The sequence below is a fragment of the Juglans microcarpa x Juglans regia genome, chromosome 2D (assembly GCF_004785595.1).
Source record: "Juglans microcarpa x Juglans regia isolate MS1-56 chromosome 2D, Jm3101_v1.0, whole genome shotgun sequence".
Taxonomy (NCBI): Eukaryota; Viridiplantae; Streptophyta; class Magnoliopsida; order Fagales; family Juglandaceae; genus Juglans; species Juglans microcarpa x Juglans regia.
This window is the reverse complement of record NC_054596.1, coordinates 15,833,912-15,855,711: the sequence shown is the minus strand read 5'-3', so window position 1 is coordinate 15,855,711 and position 21,800 is coordinate 15,833,912. Positions and strand designations below refer to the sequence as shown.

The following is a 21,800-nucleotide window of genomic DNA, read 5'->3' as shown; positions in this document are numbered from 1 at the left end:
ATTAAACGATAATAATTTATATGAACAGTTATCGATAGTTGAATCATGTTACATTAACTTTGATAATTTGAGGTGAAAATATAAAACATTCTGCATAAATTTTAAAATGGGACATACAACCCGAGAATAAATTCCATGGTGTTAACCCCTTGGGGTTGGCTAAGTGTTAAAAAGCCTTGGTTTTTGTGATATGCTCATTTCAAGGTTCAAGATTCGAATTTTATTAGGTGTAAATAATCTCTTGAGGCTATTGAATTGAGAGATTTTCACTTTTAATTATCCGATGTCACTTACAGGAACCTTCTTATCAAGGGTATGTGCACTCTTAATATTAGTTGGGACATTGTTCCCAAACATCCAGTGACAATAAGAAAATGTGCTGTTAAAAAAAAATTCATTGAATTTGATAAGGATGGTGGTACTCGAAACAAGTGGTGGTTATTAAGACAGGGCTTGAAAGATGAAACGGTGTCGCGTGACTAGGCCTTTTTTATTTTTATATCTATTCTTAATTCATTTCATCTTATTTAATTATTATAACGTTCTCAATTTTTTTACATAATATAAAATAAACAATTCAATTTTTTAAAATTTTTAAATAAAAATAATATTAAAAAAATATATTCTAACAATATTTTATTTAATTTTTAACTTTTATCTTCTCTCATCTACAAAAATAAACGAGACTAAAGTTTGGTTACTAAATTCATCTCAATTTATCATTACAATTTTTTTAAATTTTAATATAAAATATAATAAATAATTCTATTTTTTCAAATCTTAAAATAATAATAATATTAAAAAATAATATCCTAACAATATTTTATCATCTCAATTCAACTCAATTCAACCCAATTTAACATTCAAACATAATTTAAAAGTTCATGGGCGCCTACTATACATGCTGCCTTTTGGGCTGCTCGTCCATTTACGTGTATGGAGTGCGTCATCCGTACTCCTTGTGACCTGCCAATTTATTTGGAAAAATATTTAGAATTATTTTATAAATTGATATAATTTTATATGATATATTATAATATATAATTATTTATATAAGATACATATAATGTATTATATAAAATTATATTAATTTTTAAGATCTTTTTATTTTTTTGTGATATTTTTCTGCAAACCAAATTCTTCTTTATAAATAATTTAATTAAGTTGGGCATATTTCTCCTTTTTATCTTATTTAGTCTCTAAACTGTCAATGATAATTTCTTCTATATGGATTAATAGAGTTATTTTAAGATTTATATGAGATTTTAAATCTAAAAAAGTTATTGCAGATGCAATAAAAATCGCATATATGAAATTTGAAATAATAATTGAGTTTTAAATAAATTAAATTCTCCAATAAATTTACTAAAAATATAGGGTATATTCGTCCATATTTGGTTGCATGTTATAATTAAGAAAAATACTATATAATACACCATTGTTCACTATTGTATTAATGTGATGTTATCTATAAATTGCTAATTTTGTTATTTGGAATATCAAAAATTTAATTCAATAGTCGAGGAGTAAAAGCAAATTGCCACAGCGTGATAAGAATAAGACGAGATTATTGTATATAAAATAACTAAGAATGATAATTCCATAATTTATAATCCTACTATTTTTTTATATATATTTTTAATGAATTAATAAAAATGATTTTTAATATTAAAAAATTAGATAAAGGCCCGCTTAGATAGTGAGATGAGATGAGATTGTTTTAAATCAAAGTTAAAAGTTAAATAAAATATTGTTAAGAATATTATTTTTTAATATTATTATTATTTTAAAATTTGAAAAAATTAAATTATTTATTACATTTTATATGAAAATTTAAAAAGTTATAATAATGAAATGAGTTAAAATGAAATAAGATAAAACATTTTTGTTATCTAAACGCATGCCTAAATTTCATTAGAAAAATGATAGGTTTGGATAGTGAGATGAAAAGTTTTAGTTTTATATGAAAGTTAAAATATTATTTTTTAATATTATTATTATTTTAAAATTTGAAAAAATTGAATTGAGATTTAAAAAAATTAAATTATTTATTATATTTTATGTATAAATTTTAAAAAATTATAGTGATAAAATGAGTTAAATTGAGAATTTTACATAATGATAAAATTATAACGATAAAAAAAATTATAATGATAAAATTATCTCGCAGGACAAAGTCCGTGAGTGGCCGATGAAACGTAAACCGGTCCCCCCTGCGAAGTAGAGCGATAACCGACCGAACTTCTTTTCTATATTTCTTAGATCTGACTCTCGCCCCTTACCTTTTTAAGCACGCTACAAGAAAAACAAGCAGCGAAGAGCTGCTCCAACCAAGCTCCTCTCTCTCGCGCGTACAGAGAGGGAGTTAAATCTCAGCAATAAAAGGACGCGCAAGAACTTTCTGGGGGGTGAAAGAGAGAGAGAGAGAGAGAGAGAGAGATCCGGGGGAACAGTTTTCTGGTCGATCCGTCCGTCGAATCGAAGATGAATATATTCAGATTGGCTGGTGACATGACCCATTTAGCCAGCGTCCTCGTCTTGCTCCTCAAGATCCACACTATCAAATCCTGCGCTGGTATATATGCTGAATCCTACGTATTCATTTCTTACATTATACGTATATATAATTATATACATGTATCGCTGGTATGGCATAATTTTTGCGATTTGGGGTTTCTGGATTTATGTTACTAATGTGTTTTTGTGGGCTAATTATTCTGGTTGTTATGTGAATATCGTCGGGTCTTGTTGCAAAATTAACAAATTACAGAATGTGTTAACTGATTAAGCTTAGAAGAGGTTATTTAATTTAAGCCCATAACTATAGGTACAACGAAGTCTACCCGCATGAAATTAGGATATTAGAGTTAAATCGGCCTAAGAGGAAGATTCGGCCAACGTAGGCAAGGGGCATACGGTATCTTTTTGGTCGACGTTGATTTTGGATGTCTAGAAGCTTGCGTAGGTAAAAGTTGAGTAATGTTGCGAATAATCTGTGTGGAGATCGGCTAACGGCTGCTTATGAGGAGAACCCAATCTTGGAGATGGCATTGGAATTGTTGAGTGGCTTGACTTCCTTCACGTGAGAAAGTAATCGAGTTATGTTATATATTGTTCTTTCACGCTGTGCTGATGTGATGTTATCCATCAACTATTAAATCTGTTATGATTTTTAGATGAAAAATCCAATAGTTTACGGATAATGCTACATCATCGCAATAAGATAGTTTTATTTTTTATTTTTTATAAGTAAACGGTAGTATTAATAATGATAGGCATCACAATAAGATAGTAAATGGATGATAATGTAGCATATAGCATTTTCTGGAAGCAATTTGCTTTCTTTGAAGGTGATAAATGCATGCATTGTTTTTCAACCGAATTGCCAAAACTATGATTCCTAGCCATGTGAAATTTTTTTTGTCTATCCAATTTAATGCTTCTCACATTTTTTCTCTTGTATCTAAAAATCCGTACACTAGCTCTTAAATAAAAGCATGTATCTTAAATTGAGCGAGAGTGGAAGACAAACTCACAAATCACAGATTTGTTGTTTTTTGTTTCAGTTCAGTTTTGTATAGTCTCTACGATGAGAGTGTGAAACTTAGGTATATGGGAGTTTTGGGTTTGAGTGATTTGTTGCCACTCTCTTGTACTATATCTTTGTGATTAGTAAATTTCTTTGCGATCGTCTCCGCCAGTTGATGTAGGTTTTTTTTAAGCTGACCCATGTAAATCTTGGTGTCTTGTGTCTCATTTGGTATAGTTCTTGTGTACATGGGCATTGCCTAGTTTCATTTGATTCAATAAAGATTCTTACTTATAAAAAATAAAATAAAAACAAAAATAAAAATCTTGGTGTCTTGTGTGATTGTTGAAATTTATTCTAACCTTTTCTACTTCTTCATAATCTTAAAATCACCATTTGTCACAAATCACTTTTGGCTGGGCCAAGTTATTTATGCATTGATTTGTAGACTAAAACCACATGATCTTGATGAGCTGCCATTTCCATCACAAATTGTAGATGTTATCCCATTAGAACAGGTCTATCTTATGGAAAGATCAAAAAGTTAACGAGTAACCAACGGGCACAGAGAAGCTATTTACCTAAGAAAAACAATGCTTTTATGTTTATGTCCAGCAACCATGGTTTGACAAAATTCAATAGAATAAAGAGGAAATGGAACTTGCTAGCTTGTAAGATGATGTTCCCTAAAGCAGGATAACGCTTCTTAAGATTGTGTTGCTGCTTTAAGATTTATCATAAAGACCAGTGATGGCAGGTCAGCCGGTCAGGCAGGAGACAACCCACACTTAATATGAACAAAATTAGCTTTAAGCATTTATTCTGACTTCACCTTTTCAAAGAAATTGTTTACCTCTCAAGATTTTTGAAGAAATTGTTCTCTCTCTCTAATCCTCACTTGTGAACTTAAAATATTCTGTGGAAGGGTCTGACGGTCTGTAGTCGTGAAAAAAAGTTGTATCTATATGCTCTTTGAAAAGCACTAAAAAACCTTTATGTTAGAATTCAGGATATCATTTCACGGCTTGAATAATCTTGGTTAAGTACAATTCTCAGATCTGTTTCGCACAAGAGTCTTAAGGTATAAAATCCAAAGTTTTAGCTACCATTCGAATGGTCCTAGGTTTTTGCTTAAATGGTCCAGGTTAAAAGACAAGTTTTTAGATCTGTCCTTCTCATGATCTACCTATAAAAAACAATCTTTCTCATGATCTTCCCAAGACATTCTTGGAATGAGATCATAAAACCATTATTATTTGACCGATCTTCAAATATGCTTCCCAAAAATCATTCTTCATCCTGAATGCATTAGAGGAACCATTTAAACACCTTTTGACTGTTTGTAACATTTGATTTTTGTAAAGTATTACTCACAGTTTATGGCCTTATAATATTAACCTTGTTGATAAGTCATGACACTTTAACCTTAGGATTTGTTTGATCCTTCGTGGGTTAAATTCCTAGGTCGTTAAATTTCTATCATTCTCAGTTTTTTAAATGTCAACCTGTGTAAGTCACTTACCATTTTAAATTTTTTGAGATCAATTCATTACTTTGGATGACGATTCCATTATACATTGGTTATGACCAAACTCTTACCATTGTTTGTTTTAGGGATATGCTAACACAACTTTAGATCTATCAGGTTGATACTTGCTAAAAAAAAGATTGCTAGTTGTTCACTTGTTCTTCTATGGATGTGCTTAATGAGATTCATATTATATTGCTTCCATTTCTTCTTCCGAGATAGGTGTTACCTCTAGTATACCATTTTGTGTACTTGGGCAATGCCTATTCTTATTAATACAATTGTTTGCTTATAAAAAAAAAGATTCATATTATATTGCTCCTTTCTTGATTCTTATAGATCGTCCTCTCAAATTGGTCGCATTATTTTCTGAAAATGCTTTTTAGTACTTGCTCCTACCTGTAAAATTTTGAAAATCACTCCCAAAATTATCACTAGGGAGATGAACTATTTTTGGAAGAATAGTCTCTCTGTAACAAAAATATATTATCGGAAATACTCTCTGCCTGTATGTATAGACATTGTTGAAAGTTTACAACCCAACCCCGGCCAATCACTGATCATACCTGCCGTTGGTGGCCTTTCTGTCCACCATCAACTGACACCTTCAATTGGTCAGAGATCACAGGTGGTCAGAAGTCAATTGGGAATGGACAAAGTGCCCCTTAGTCCTAAATTTTTAATAGCCACAAAGTAACAAGCTCGACTGTAAAGGTCTTACAAAGATTCTTATAATTTTTAGTATGATGTTCTGGTGTGAATTCTACTTCTTTTGTGTACGTAAGGGCACACATGTATATGCAAGGAGATCTCCATATTACATCCACACTTTTTTTATTTGTAATGTCATGGAATTTGTGTTTGAGGCTTTATCTTTTATTTATTTATTTCTTCTTCTTCTTCTTTTTATTTTTTTGCATGACATTCTTTGGCCATATTATCTATGTTTCTTGTCTAGTATCTTACATTTTAAAAATAAGTTTTGTACTTTGGAACATGCTAAATTTTTTTCATCTTTAATATGTTTCATGATGTATAGGTATTTCCTTGAAGACGCAAGAGCTCTATGCTATTGTTTTTGTTACCCGGTACTTGGATATTTTTACTAGCTTTGTATCCCTTTATAATACCTTCATGAAGTTAATATTCTTGGGGAGCTCGTTTTCAATTGTTTGGTATATGAGGCGCCACAAGATTGTTCGTAGATCCTATGACAAAGACCATGATACATTCCGCCATTATTTCCTTGCACTGCCTTGCTTACTCTTGGCCCTACTTATCCATGAGAAGTTCACCTTACAGGAGGTCTGTTTGCAACTTTCCATCTTCTTTTAGTTGTTAATTTTTCGAACATCCTGCATATGATAGTTATAATTTTAAGCTGGTTAGGTGTTCCTCTTATATGGTACCCGTTTACTTGGGCCATGCCTTTCAACTTTTACTGAAATACTTGATTACAGATTACTTATAAAAAATAATTTCAAGCTGATTGACCATCATTACATCCTTTATAGAACTTTGTGCCTAAAGATGTTTGTCTTCCTTTTCTTGTATTTTCTTTCTCATTCGGTTAAAAATAAAATGGACAGGTCATGTGGACATTTTCCTTATATTTAGAAGCTGTGGCCATACTTCCTCAGCTCATATTGCTACAGAGGACTAGGAATATTGACAACCTGACCGGACAATACGTATTTCTTCTTGGGTATGCTAATTCTTTTTCCAAATTTATAAAATGGTGTAGATATTGTTGATTTCTGGCTTAGTCATATTCCTTCATAGTAGAATAGTGCCTTTCCCTTCCAAATTGGTATGTGTTAGAACAATGGAAAATATCAATGCTTGTTAATCATTGGGTGACACTTGCACACTCATGTTTAGATTCTTCTTTGCTTGAATGCTAATAACCTATAATGGGCTTTCATGCAGTTCAAATCGGTTTCTGTTGGTGCTAATATGATTTTAAGTGAGGTTCAATGGTTGCATCACTCTCACTCAAATGCTTAGGATGGTGCCCAGCACCTTAGGTGTATAGAATCCCAGTGCCTTGATGGCACCTTTTATTTTTAATCTACTCTATGATATCCCTACTTTTTTGACTGTGAAGTTCCAATTTTCACTAGTGGAATGGAAATAGTTGATTATATAAGTACAATTCTAACATATTAAAAAAAAGTACATTCTAACTTCATATCTGCAAAATTTGGATGAAAACCGATGGCTATTTAATTATATAATGAAGTAGCCTTGGTTCACCCTCTTATATTCCAAAATGTTATGGATCTCAAGTTATGATGAGTTCTTGAGCTTTCATTTTTTTGTTATAACAAGTAATAAGTTCTTGAGCTTGCTAGGAATGTTATGCATATTTCTTCTGGTATCTCATACTCATTCATATTAATAGCAAGAGAAGTAAAGTGATGCGTGTGAAAGAAATCTCCATATTCAGGTTTTGATTCCAGTGACGCATCGAAGTTTTGATCTTTCTAAATTTCCACCAAAAGATGCAATCACAGTATTTTCTTTGGGCAATTGGAATTAATTGCCATTGTGCAGAACATGATTCTCCTGGGCATCTTTCAGAGATGCTATAGGGTCAGATGTTATTTACGATGGGAGAGGAGATAATTGGTTTCTCAAACATTTTCTGCAGCAGTGCCATTTAGGCCCCGTTTGGATAGTGAGATGAGATGAGATGGTTTTAGATGAAAGTTGAATAAAATATTGTTAGAATGTTATTTTTTAATATTATTATTATTTTGGGATTTGAAAAAGTTGAATTTTTTATTATATTTTGTGTGAGATTTTGAAAAAGTTGTAATAATGAGATGAGATGTGATGAAACCGTTTCTGTATCCAAATGAGGCCTTAATATTAGGGTGGGCAGAGGGGTGCTGCCCCGCCCCGCTTCCACTCCGCCCCCGCATGGCGGGGCTGGCAACCCCACTCTGCCCATGCGGGGGAGGGTGGTGGGGAGGGCCCAACTCCGCCCCGCATTTCCCCTTCCCCGCTTATATTTATATATATTATATACATATATATAAATATAAATATATATTTATATTTTACAAATTGTGTATATATAAATATATATTATAATTTGTTAGACTTATTCACAAAATATGCATTGGTAAATTTAAAAATTACTTAGTTTAAAAACTAATACACTACAATTTACACAAAATATGCACTAACAAATTTAAAAATTACATAGTTTTTAAATTATAGTCATTTACAAAATTTAAATTTATAATTTGGGTCTAAAAATGTATTTTTAATTATTTTTGCACTTAGAAATAATTTTTAAATCAAATAAAATGTAATATTTTTTTTTAAGTAGAAGGAGGCGAGGCGGATTGAGAATCCTCCCTGAAGGGGGTGAAAACCCCACCCCCTGCCCCATGCGGGGCGGGGTGCGGGGCACCCCAATCCGCCCCGACGGGGGTGAAAACCCCACCCCCCGCCCCCTGCGGGGCGGGGTGTGGAGAAGGGGTGCCCCTGCCCTGTAGGGGATGGGTAGCACCCCTACTTAATATTATTCCCTCCCTCCCTCCCTCCCTACCCGTCTGTCTGTCTCTGTGATCTCTTCTTCCTTACCTGTAATGTTTTAATGCCAAAACTGAAAAAGTTTAACTCTCATAGTAGGATCGCTTGGAAATGGTTCAATTATATAGATGCACATGTTTATAGGCTAATTTGAGGATTTGGATCCTTTAGTGTTCCTACCCAAGCTCTAGGGCCTAGACTAGGAGAAATTAACATACGAAGTGAATGCAATAACATTTATAGCTAATTGAGTGAATTTCTCGGGCAGGATTAAATGCTCAATAAATGTTGTAGGGCTCATTTCATGTGTCTCTCTCTCACTCTATGCCTTAAGAGTTTGGGTAGGAACTCAAGAGGATCTAGATTCCTAATTTGACCATGTTGTATCCTGATTCTTGATTTATGTTGTAATGCGACTATTTTGTACTTGCCAAAGAAATTTCTGTCTGTCTAATATACTTTTACGTGCTCAATTCCTGCCTGTCTAATGCAGTGCTTATCGGGCACTCTACATTCTCAACTGGATTTATCGCTACTTCACTGAGCCACACTATGTTCATTGGATAAGTATGATCCTCTCTCCCTGTTATGAATTTCTGTCTTCCTGCAGGTTTGCTGGTGTTTTCTGAGTCTCGGTTTTAGTCACACGTGTCTGTACACATGCACTGGATACATGTATAGTAGACTTCTTGCATACTTTTATTTTCTTTTTCTTCTTTTGGTGACAACATTTTCTATTCATATAAGAGAAAGTGTGTGTGTGTGCAAGTGGGCGTCTATATATATATATATTGGTCGCAAATTTGTGTTTATGTACCTATCTGGTATAATTAATAAAGACATGCATATTGATGCTGCCTATAATGTAGACATGGAACTGTGAACCATTACATAAACACGTCACCTTGGCATGTAACGCCTTATGCAGTGTGTTTTATGAGATTGTGTTGCATAAAGTTTCTGTCTCATAGTACACAATTTCTGCAATGGTGCCAATGATTCCTCTTGATTAGAAAGACATGAAAATAGTGTATGAGTCAACATATGAAAGTCATGCAGAGTAATATGCCTGTAAAGTGAGATTTAGATATGTCTTAAATTCCCACCATTTTTTATCATGTTAACATGACTTTTCATTGCAATTTTACTGTTTTTTTTGGTCAATATATATTTTTTCAAGTGGCTTTTTTAGCATTAAACCTAATACTTTGAGATTCTAACTCTTTCATGCATAAGGCCAATACTTTACATTTTCGTTCAATGAATGATGTTTGAAATCGACCACGGCATATATTGTTGGAAGGCAGCTGATATTTAGAATCCCCCGTTTTCAAAATATAACGTTTTAGGTCTTGCATTGAATTGTATGTATATTTGTTTTCATTGAACAATTGAGTTCATTGTTAATTTTTCTTGTTTCTATTGTCTGGATATTGCAGCTTGGGTCTCCGGGCTTGTTCAAACATTGCTTTATGCTGATTTCTTCTATTATTATTTTGATAGGTATATGGTCCTGCCTTTTCTTTCTTTCGTTTTTTGGTTAGTAATTGGTATTCAGCTCAAGGCTTCTTGTCTTTTGTGTATGTCTGAAATTTGGATTGCAGCTGGAAGAACAGCAAGAAGCTTCAATTGCCAGCTTGAATTCTTCCTCCCTCTTTTGCTGGGAACTAAAGATGTCATGTAATGCACAAGATATGCAGAGGTTGCCACCCAATAGCTCAGAGATATGTCACTTTTTTACATTAAACTTTCATGAGGCCAAAAAAGGGACCAAAGAGAATTTTTTTGGGATTATGTTAAGGTAGCAGTCATGGCAAACAATGTGCATCAGCACTAGGGAGGAAACAAGCTACTCTTGTACCTAATTTTAGTAAATTTTGTGAAGGATGAAATGGTCAAAAACCTGTGTTGTAAACCACCCCCCGGCAAAATAAAAGACTGTAATATGATATGTGATTGCTATTTGCTAGCGTGACTTAATTTTTTTTTCTTTGCCATTTCATTGTGTATATTCCGAGAAACTTCTAGCGTGGTCTCTACTCGCCATTGCCCCGTTTTGGGCTTTGGGTTTTGAGTGCTCTCTGTGTGTTCGATCTGTCATCTGTGTGTTGCTTATCGAAGATGAAGGAAAGACACGTATATATGGATCAAATAAGTAGAAAAAGTCTATAACTAGGGTATTTTATTGTTATTTTGAAAAAATAAATTAATATTTCTTTTTCCACTTATTTAAATATTTTTCTACACATGCCTTCAATTTCTTTATTATGAACTTAAGAGGAATAAAACTGAAATGAAAAAAACCCCTGGTTTTGAATTGATAAGGAGTAGAAAGTTTCAGAGGCCTCGGGTTAGACTGGCAGCCTGTATAATCCTTTCTTCATGAGAATTATGGGAATGGTAATAAAATTAGTAGAAAGTTTCAGAGGCCTCGGGTTAGACTGGCAGCCTTTATAATCCTTTCTTCATGAGAATTATGGGAATGGTAATAAAATTGTTTGTAAATAATAGTGAAAGGGTATAGGTTAAGAAATTTTATCGAGTTTTAAAAAATGAAATAAAAAAGTTGAATAAAAATATTATAAAGTTAAAATATTGTTATAATATAATTTTTGTTTTGAAATTAAAAAAGTAGTATTGTTTTTTGTGTTTTGTTTAAAAATTTAGAAAAATTGTAATGATTAAATGAAAAAGTTGAAGAATTAAAATTAAAAAGTGTTTGTATTTAATTAATGATTATGAAGGAAATTATGAAATTTTTGAGATGAAATGAGATCGTCTCACTTTTCAAAACAAACCTGGAGGAATAAAACTGATAAATGAATGAAAATGTATTCTACTCATCATTCTTATACCACACACCTATTTTGATTTTTTAATCTTCTTATTTATTTATTTTTTTTATCTAAACAAGTATATGATGTAAAGATGATAAGTAGAAGAACTTAACTAATTTAGTAGGAATAAAATTAAAAAAAATTAAAACATATATGGCATGTGGTATAGGAGAAGTATGTAGCAAAACTCTTATATTTATGATCCAGTGTGTAGAGGCACTATCCATCAAATCGCTGATATGACGAAACTTGGTTTAAAAATTTAAATTTTAAAAATTTCGTAGTCATTAATTGTGTAAAATGTTTCCTTTTCATAGGCTTGCATATGAAATTTTTCATGAATGAAACCCTATGATTTTGGCTTGATAAAGAGCAGGAAGGTTAGACTGACAGCCTTATGATAGAACTTTAGTCCAATGAAGGATGTAAAACAGGAAAAATATTTCCTAATCCATTCCAGAATTTTTAAAATCCGAAGTAATTGAAAATTGTAAAGGAGGGAAGATAACAAAGAAAATATTCAGGTTAATACCACTTCCTAATGACAGTTGCGGATTAAGACAGTTCCAACAGCAATTTCAGACTACAACAAAGCAGGATAGAAGAACAATATGGAAGTAAACAGAAGAACAATATATAGTCTCTTACCATCAGAAATCAAAGTTCTGCATTAACACATCAAAGAGGGGAGAACCCTGAACACCTTGGAACGAATAAACAATGTGAGCTCACACACAGAAAGCATATTGGAGGACCCAGGGTCAATAACCATGCATTAAAAGTCTGAAGTATCACTGGTACCCAATACCTCAACTTAACCTTTTCAATTCTTTCATTAGATTCATTTCCAATTACATTAATAATAGTTCCATAGATAAAGCAAAACAAGATCTTTGCATTTCACACAAACTCTCCTTGCCACGGCTTCCACGTCTCTGTGCAGAGCGATTTGAAGTTAAGGGTAGTTCCCACCTCCAGTTTGGTGAAGCATCGCATCAATCTCATCACCGTCCTCCATCTCAAGCTAACCCCAAGTCAAAGTTTTGTGCATGATGCAAACAAAACAGAAAAAACAGCATGTAAGATGATGCAAATACAGTTTGGGATGTCATAATAATCCATGGCTTGACATTTAGTTTATCAGCTCAACCATGAAGTCTCTTGACAGGGACAGCATAGCCAAGAATAATGCAGTTAACCCACATAAAAATGATGAGCATATGAGTTCTAAACATTTCAAATGGTCAGACGCCAATTATTATGATGTATAATAGCAAAATATGACTACTAAATTTTGAACCCCTTCCAAAATATTTCAAAGTAAAAAAAAAAAAGTATGCATAATACTTTGAATAATAATAATCTTACCTCATCTGGAGTCTGTTCTGCTCGAAGTCTGCGCCCATCAAACAAGAATGCAATAGAGTTGAACTCTACAGATTGACGATCACAGTATGCAGTCATGAGTTTCCGCAACTGGGTGCTTCTTTTAATCCTAAAGAACACCTCATTACCATCCTACAATCAGACAAAAGCTGAGGAGATTTTTAAGAGGAAAACAATGGAAAAGGAGGCAGCACACGTCATTCCTGCACACAACATTTTTTTTTTCCTTGAAGTTAACTCAAACAAAAGAATAAATTGATGGGATCTGCTATAAAAGACAGTGCAGTGTACCCATACATGATTTCTAGGAGCAGAAGCTAGGACTACAAGTTTGGAATAGTTGGATAAATGGGACAAGGCTTCTGTTGTTTGGGTTACTAATTCCCCAGCCAAAATAAACTTGACAATCAATTTCAAAAGTATTCAATGGAGCGCACGGGCACACAAGCATATAACAATATCCTATAAAATAGACAATATGATTTGATCAAGAAGTTCCAATTTTTTGGTTCCAAAGATCCAACCAAATAATGGGGTGAAAAACCCACAACAAATTCAAAATTCAAAAGGGTTAAGTTCATGAAACAGGTAGCATGTTTTTAGCTCCGAGTTAGTCCAGAATAGTAAAACAATTTTGCTTACGATTCCAGCATTTTTCAATGTAGACATTCTTACATGGTTAAATGTAAAGGTTTGACCAATAATTTATTCCAACTAATTAGTCAGTCATAACATGCACAACATCTTTCAGAAAAGGATTTGTGTTTAAAGTTCTCAAAAAGGGGTCAGGATTGACCGTAATCTTATTTGATCAGTGTGAGGCTCAATCCCACCCATATTTATCAATGCATTTTTTGAGATCGTTTAAATGAAGTATGCACCTACACTAAGAAAAGTTTTCAATCAATGGTCACTTGCATTTACATAGCTACTTCAGTTGGAAAAAAGACAACAAAATAAGACAGAGTTCTCTAAAATGACCATACAATGTATGCATTGTACAGCACAAAATGTAACACTCAGGCCCATGCCCATGGAGGAGCCCAACCCGCCTGTAAAACGACTTTGTTTTAATAAGTGAATTTAATTGCTCTTTTCCCACTCCTCCTTCCCGAACCGTTTATCAGTTTCTCTCCTCCCCGTCAGTTCTCTTTCTCACCATTTCTCCCACTCCCCACGAACTCCCTCAGTCTCTCCCGTCTACTACAAACCACCAATTCCTTTTGTTTTTCTCCATGCCAACAACGCCGTCCCTGCATGCACAAATAGCCAGTCCACGCTCTAGGAGCAAACTAGCCACCGTCATGAACCACCTTTCACCTCCAGACCATGCAGAACGCGCGACGGAATCCATTAGTCGTGCCTAGCTCCAGCATCGTGGACGTACTGTTCTCATAAGCCTAGTGATGGCAAGGTCAACCCCCATTGTCGCGGTTCATCCTCCACGATGGAACCTTCACGACCGCAAACCACCCAACCAACAGCCAACCCAGTCACACCTTCCCTTTGACTCCACACCACGCACCACGCACCACGCTTCACAGCAAAACAAAAAACTGCACGCCCAGCCACCGTAGCTTCCATCATCAACTTGCCTCCCTCAGCCCTTCTATCACCTAGGTCTAAGACACACCACCATAGTGCTGGTTGCACCACCATGGAGACCACCGTAAGCCTTGGATGTCCTTTACAACAAGCTGAGTTAGACCACACCAAAATCAAACTGAGCTTGTCACGTATGCATGACCCAATTGAGTTCCTCACGAGGCAACCCACCAGACACCACCATCCAACCAAAGCCCCAGTTCCTCCACACACCAACCCCGCAATCCCCCATACTCCTCTATTTTAACCATCCAAAAACAAAACACGTATGATCCACCCGTGAACCACCAAGAAAAACACTAAGAAGCCCCTCCAGCAATCATTATACGTACACCATGCAATGCGGCATTGCAAAACATGTACCCGCCACCAACGGCGGTTCTGCAATACTTAGACTAGAGCCACCTCATGCACCTCAAAAAAACGCTGCACGTAGACAACCCCATGTTGCATGGCTTCACACCAACCCTCACGAAAACCACCACCACCACTGAGGCTGGCACCACTCCAATTCACCAAATACATACCACGTGTATGGCATCGGTAGCATGTAAATCGCAGCACTGTGAATCACCATAAGTTCTCTCTCTCTCTCTCTCTCTCTCTCTCTCTCTCTCTCTCATTTTCATGTTCTACCGGCTTGGACAGCCACCATCGCTCATCCACACAGGAAGTTGACGGGTAAACCCACGACCAAGATGCATGGTTACTTTGTCGTAAGCCATTTTCCTCCACTTCACTAGTTAAAACACATCTTGGGTTAAATCCCTTAGAAATTTAAATTTACATATATGCCCCTAGTAAGTGCTTCAGTGTTTATTAATTATATGATAATATTATTCAAAGAATTCAGATGTTTGGAAGTTGGAGATATTTTAGAGTTTAATCACATGATCACTTGGAGAAATTATGTGACAAATAAAATATTTTGGAGAGTAACGATATTTTAAGTTTTGAGGAATTAAAATAGGTTATTTAAGTATTTCAGATATTAATTACGAATTACGTGTTCGTTTGAAAATTTAAATAAGTTATGTGTATTTTATAAGTGACGATTGATATTTATTCGGCATAGTTGTGGAAAAATTCAAAAAAGTTAAAGAATCCAGGTAAGCGGAGTTCCTATGCTACACTTTGTATAAAAAGAAAATGAACTGAAGTTGATTTTATAAAAAAATGTGCATGATATGTTTTGAAAAGAAATGTAAAAACATCAGTTATGTGTTCTGCATTACTCATGAAATCTGTGTGTTTTCAAACATGACTAGTGTAGACATGATCACTATTTTGACATGTTTTTGAAATGTGCAAAAGAGCAAATATGAAATTTGTAAATTTCGTACATGTTATATGAAGATGTTTTGAATCCGTTTCGATCATGTGAAAATGATATGAAAATGTTCAATACTCTATTTGATATGATATGGCATCTAAAAAATCTTTAGCATGATTTTTTGATTCTGTATCTGATTCTGATTCTGTTTTTGGTTATGATACGATGGTTCTGATTCTGTTATATGGTTGGTACCAACATTTCTGATATGAGCGCACCCACTTTAAAAACAAAATGGTTTTTCTGCATGTTCTTTCATGTGTGCACACTCGGGCTCCGAGAATGAATAAGGGAAAGTTTCACATTCTGATACTGCCTGGTTTGGCCACCGTAGATAGCACAACCCTACCACGAGGGTTAAACATGGTATATGATATGATATGATATGATTATATGATACGATACAATAAGATAGGATATGATAAGATGAAGATCTTCAGTCATGTTATGCCTAAGGTCTTTGAATGTGAACGATTGATTTTTGAATATGAACATGTGAAATGTCGCTCTGATTTTCTGATAACACGTTTTGAGATCTACATATTGAAATTGAAATGTTTTGTTTCTGCATTCTGAACTCTCTGAAAAGGCTCAAGTTTACATACTAGTATATGTTCTCTACTTACTAAGCTGGTGATAACTCACCCCTTATCTCAACAATATTTTCAAATGTTTTAGATGTTTCAGCTGAAGATCAAGAGTTGAAAGCGTGTATAAGGCTATGTGATCATAATGGATTAAGTACAAAGAGGGTACTTTAGTTATTGGATAAGTTTATTCAATAGTTTTGTTTTGTTTAGTCGACTTGGTATTTTGGAAGGTTGATGTTTATTTTGAGACTTTGTGGGTGTTTAGATTAATCATATTGGAATAATTGAACTGAAACAGTGAATTCAATGCGTCATTGAAAATTGGGAGTCTACGACTGTCTAGTTGAGATATGATTTTAAGTGACAAGAAGTAATTCTCCGACCCATTCGAGACCGGGACGTTACACAAAACTCAAATAAATATAATAAGGATTTTTTTTAGTGGAGAAAAGGAATTTTCTAGCACACAATTGGGATAAATTTAATAGGACCCAATTATGTTTCACACAGCACAAAGGTATATGAAGAATCCAACTACATATGCTAGTAATCTAAAATCAAATAGTATTGCAGCCTTCACAGAATAAATATCATTGCAACATATACTAGCAACACACCATATTAACAATTTGAGTTAACATAAAACCATGTTTCTTTTGGTAAGTAATATTAAACCATCTTTTCAATATAAAATCACATTCTTTCACGCACTTACTTGGCTAAGGTGTAGATTCAGACATATTGTGTACCTGGGGCTTACTCCCTAAGAGTGGGTTTAAAGGGCCAGATCCCAAGTCATAAAGGTTAGAGTTGACAAGCTAACAGAAATAATATAACTGCACAGCCAATTTCTCTCCTGTTTTTTTTTTTTTTTTTTTTTTTAAATCGGTAAAAATATAAATCAGAAAGAAGAATTTCTCTCTTCTGTTATCGCCATAAATTTTTATTAGAACCCATCAATGCAGTTAAAGAGCCTTTCCTGTCCAAAATCCTCTCTCACATGGTTAATCCAACTAGGTACTCGAGTATAGTACACTTGCTCTCTCTCTCTCTCTCTCTATCACACACACACACACACACAAAGGCATAATATTTATCACAGCACCATCTGAATTTTACAGCTTCCGATTGCATGGGAAGAACCAGAAAAATCAAAATCTCAAATCACACCTCCTTTCAATAGAAATGATCCCTCAACCAAAATCCAAAACACAAATTGAGCCTCACACGCGCTTAAACAACTTCATTAAACATAAACATTTGCAAAGTTTCAAACTTCATCACAACCAAAACACACATTCAAAACAACATCCATAGTTCCACTCAATTCCCAGATAGCGACAAAACAAATCAAACAACTAAACCCCATAAAAATTTAAAAGAAAACAAAAAAGAAAGCACAAAAGTTTATATAATGAAGACAGTATCCTTTAGTTTTACGAAGATATACCTGGCCCTTGACTTTGAGATTAATGTGCTGGTCCATGGGCTTCTTGTCCTCCTCTTGACCACCACTACCACCACCCCCACCTGCTGCAGACATCTTAACCACAACTCTTGTAATCCACCAAATTCTCTCTCTCAAGTTCTCTCTCTCTGTGTGCGCGCGTTTTTAAGGTTTTTTCAGCCAACGGAAACAGAAATGCCAACGGTGAGGGGAGAAAGAAAAAGTGCGAATTGACACTAAAAGAGCACGTTGGACTAAGCGTCAGATACACGCTTCTTTCTGTGTCAAACCCACTCGCGGAAGTGGCACTACGGTTATTTAGAAACGGCCAAATTACTTTTATGGCCTCATTACGGTGACGCGTCTGCTGAGACCGAGCGAGTACCATGTTTCGGATTATTGTTGAGGATGGGGGGGAAACTGGATAAACTGAAATTGAGAAGAATTTGGATTCCGGTTTTTGGGGAGGAGAGGCGAGGGGAGGGGACGGAATCAGATAAAGACGAACAGGTAATGTTTAAATGAACGGTTGATATTGAAGGAGAGAATACTCGGACTCTATTGGTTGAAGTAGCATTTTTTAAAAAAAATATGCCACTATTTGCCTATTTGTCACGTAAATTATATGTAGTAATTTAAATAGAGTAATGCTGTTTATCATTTTAATTTTATTATTATTTTATAATTTTATTATATGTTATTAGAAGATTAAAAATTATTTATTATATTTTACTTGTGAATCTATTATCAAATATCACATCATGAGATGATGAGAGAATGATAAAAAAATAGATGATGAATATATTTTTTCATTTAAATATAATTATTCTTTAAAAATTTCTATTTATCATCTTTTATGTCATATATCAATATATGATCTGTTATTTTTATTATTTTATTTAAATATATATATTTATAAACCGACATGTATGATATAAAATCGATGAATAACATTTTTTTTTATTCATTTATTTAATATCTTATTCTTCTTCCTCTTCTAAATGATGTGGATAGTCGAGATGCATGGATAAATGCAAACATCTTTACAACATACACGATTAAACAAAAACAAGCCATCAATAAACTAGCAAATTTTGGAAAATTTTTCCAAGGGAACAACCATTTCGACAACCATGTCCTTGTTGGAGCAAAACCTATTGTATGGTACGTCCAGTTCAATGGCATTCCGATTTTATTATGGGTCAAATAGATAAATCTTATATAAATTATTTGTAAAAAAATAAATTTTACTAATAAAGAATAATTTTTTTTTTTTTACTTTTTTTAGATGAGATCTTTTTTTTTTTTTATATGAACTTATATGAGATTTGTGTAAATCATTTCTCTTGTATTTTTGCTCCCATGATTAGTGAAAGTTCAACCACAAGTTTGGATAAGTGGATGTTAGGAGTTTTTATAAATAGTATTAAAAATATTTATAAATATGTCTGTCTCAATATAAAAAATTTCTAGAGACCTTTTTATCTTCTTCCTTTTTTTTTTTTTTTTTTTTTTTTTATAGACGTTCTAATAAATAATTTAAAATTTCAATATATATATAGAAAAAATCTATTCATTATTTATTTTCTCATCATCTCATGATGTGACATTAGATGATAGGTTTACAAGTGAAATATAATAAATAGTTTCCAATCATCTAATATCATATCATGGGATGATGAGAATTGAGATGATGAGTAGCATTACTTGTGTGTGTGTGTGATTGCTACCGTAGAATGACCGTCACAGGAAGCCGTGCGCTAAGGAAAGTTCCGGCTAAGATTAATACAACAACACTCTCAATCATTCTCATTTCATCTCATCTCATCATTACAATTTTTTTAAATTTTCATACAAAATATAATAAATAATTTAATTTTTTCAAATCTCAAAACAATAATAATATTAAAAAATAATATTTTAATAATATTTTATTCAACTCATTTAAAACCATCTTATCTCATTATCCAAACGAGCCATAATAGTGGTTAGAAAATGCTTGGGCTACCTCTTGATGGCTAGAACATTGCCTTTATGGTAGTGGCATATGGGCAATTTATTTAGAGTAATAATTTGTACAAGTTGTACTAAATAGACATATTTTGTATAGAATTCTTTTGTAAAAAAAGTGGATTCCATTATAAAAAAATATATAAAAAATAAATAAAAACCTATTATTTATTAGTGATGTTTTGGACGTGTTTCGTACGTACCGGGAGGACTCTTCAGATAGCTAAGAGGTGGACCAAAAGATCTACAAACATACAAATAAAGAAGAGAGCTCGAGGGTGATCAGGGGACCCTCAAATGCTTAAATTAATTTTCCCTTTTAGGAAATGTTTACTTTGCTTTAAAATTCTGTGAATTTGAATGTACCTTGAGTTGGCTTTTATCCTAGGTTTGGAGTGTTGTTGGCTTCCATTTTTGAGGAGCCGTCCCATCATGCCCCATGCTTCAAACACGTGATTCAGTTACCCTGAAGGAAATGATTAATGTGGCGCGGGGCTCTAACTTACATCTCCGTGCCGTCTTAGCCAGGGCTGACGAGTCTCATATCTCTATCTCTTCACGGAGTGAACCAGGATTGTTCTTTCGGCACACATTCTCACAGCTGTTGTTTCACTGCCATCATTTTGGTGGCTTCTCAGCTTGCTACAGCGGCACCCACCTTTCTTTCCCCAGTGTATGAGTCATGGTTACCTCTCACGCATACTTCCTAGCAGTTGTTTTCTAGGGCCTTGAGGAGTTTGCATCCCCTCAGCCTGTCCTGGTGGCGCCCACCTTCCTTTTCCCAGGTGAATGGTGGTTATAGCTTCTCCCACACGGTTCATGGTAGCCACGTGCTGGTGATGATTCAAGGTGCCTGATAGGTCGACATATGCCACCCCTGACCACCTCTCTTAGTGTCTCATTACTCTTAGGCTGAGACAAACAAGCCTCTCACTTGGTGGGATACGCTCACCGCATGCTATTATCTTTACTTTGCCATTGGTTTGTATTGTTATGATAATAATGCTCTGGTGGTCATTGGTTTGTATTGTTGGAAGGGATATGTAGATCCCTTGGTAATAAATCCACAACTAGTGGTCAGGTTCAGCTTATGGGCCCAAGACTGGAGGACGCACTGTCCAAGAGCCCATAAGCCCATTGTCCAAGAGCTCATGTGACCCATGGGCTTAACCATGTGATATGATAACACCGATAGATCAAGATGGTTATCTCGTCCGCTTATTACAGAATAACTAGTGCTTATCTATGTCCTTAACACCTCTATAAATAACGCCTAAAGGTAACACTAAACGCTAACTTTTGCTTATATACGCACATTGAGATCACATTTCTCTAACTTAGGCCTCGTTTGTTTTCAGAAATGAGATGAGAAGAGTTGAGATTAAAGTTAAAAAGTTGAATAAAATATTGTTAGAATATATTTTTTAATATTATTTTTGTTTTGAGATTTGAAAAAATTGAATTGTTTATTTTATTTTGTGTGAAAATTTGAAAAAGTTGTAATGATGAGATAAGAGATTTTCAAAATTTTGAGTTTTACTCTTGAAAACAAACCAGCCCGAGCTCCCCTGGGCGACCAGTGTCGTCCTTTCATTTGTTGCAGGTCATCCAAGCAATTGGTGGTGTAAAACACATCCTTTATAATGGCACCATCTGTGAGATCTCTACAGACTTCAACGTGATTTTGACATGCCAACTACTACACAATCTCAAGCAACCCGTAATCAAGAGATGAATGCGACGGACGGAGATAGAAACGAGGCTGGCAGAAGCCGAGCAGAAGTTGAGAGAGGCTGTGATGGTAGTGGAGCAATTACAGAAGGAGGATGAAGAATTGAAGCAACAGAATTCTGCTACACCACCTGTCCAAAATGGGCAAGTGGAAGGAGATGAACACAGTGCGGGAGGCATGAACAGTGAAGAGCTAGAAAATAAGAGGTTATATGACGAACTGTGTAGCCTCATTGACAAGTATCAAGAGATGGCAAG

At 34.3% G+C, this 21,800-nt stretch overlaps 2 protein-coding genes across 2 annotated transcripts; one reads left to right on the top strand and one right to left on the bottom strand.

The window, feature by feature from the left end:
• Positions 1-2,175: 2,175 nt before the first annotated feature.
• On the top strand, positions 2,176-10,565 carry LOC121249912 (ER lumen protein-retaining receptor). The gene is made up of 6 exons (XM_041148767.1): positions 2,176-2,575; positions 6,097-6,362; positions 6,647-6,762; positions 9,097-9,170; positions 10,043-10,106; positions 10,208-10,565. Exons 1-6 carry the CDS (start codon positions 2,485-2,487, stop codon positions 10,242-10,244), a joined length of 648 nt encoding a protein of 215 aa, XP_041004701.1. The 5' UTR covers positions 2,176-2,484; the 3' UTR covers positions 10,245-10,565.
• Positions 10,566-12,084: 1,519 nt separating this feature from the next.
• LOC121249913 (small ubiquitin-related modifier 1-like) lies at positions 12,085-18,047 on the bottom strand. The gene is made up of 3 exons (XM_041148768.1): positions 17,805-18,047; positions 12,809-12,958; positions 12,085-12,464 (listed from the first exon to the last, which is right to left on the bottom strand). The coding sequence occupies exons 1-3, from the start codon at positions 17,895-17,897 to the stop codon at positions 12,396-12,398; spliced, it is 312 nt and encodes a 103-aa protein (XP_041004702.1). The 5' UTR covers positions 17,898-18,047; the 3' UTR covers positions 12,085-12,395.
• Between the last annotated feature and the right edge of the window lie 3,753 nt (positions 18,048-21,800).

What these genes read in the sequence shown, in the direction of transcription:
- LOC121249912 (XM_041148767.1), top strand. Translation starts at nt 2,485, where the DNA reads ATGAATATATTCAGATTGGCTGGTGACATGACCCATTTAGCCAGCGTC. An exon ending in CACTATCAAATCCTGCGCTG is followed by an intron (nt 2,576 to 6,096) that starts GTATATATGCTG and finishes CATGATGTATAG; the next exon opens with GTATTTCCTTGAAGACGCAA. An exon ending in ACACTATGTTCATTGGATAA is followed by an intron (nt 9,171 to 10,042) that starts GTATGATCCTCT and finishes TGGATATTGCAG; the next exon opens with CTTGGGTCTCCGGGCTTGTT.
- LOC121249913 (XM_041148768.1), bottom strand. Translation starts at nt 17,897, where the DNA reads ATGTCTGCAGCAGGTGGGGGTGGTGGTAGTGGTGGTCAAGAGGAGGAC. An exon ending in ATCTCAAAGTCAAGGGCCAG is followed by an intron (nt 12,959 to 17,804) that starts GTATATCTTCGT and finishes GTCTGATTGTAG; the next exon opens with GATGGTAATGAGGTGTTCTT. An exon ending in CAGAACAGACTCCAGATGAG is followed by an intron (nt 12,465 to 12,808) that starts GTAAGATTATTA and finishes ACTTGGGGTTAG; the next exon opens with CTTGAGATGGAGGACGGTGA.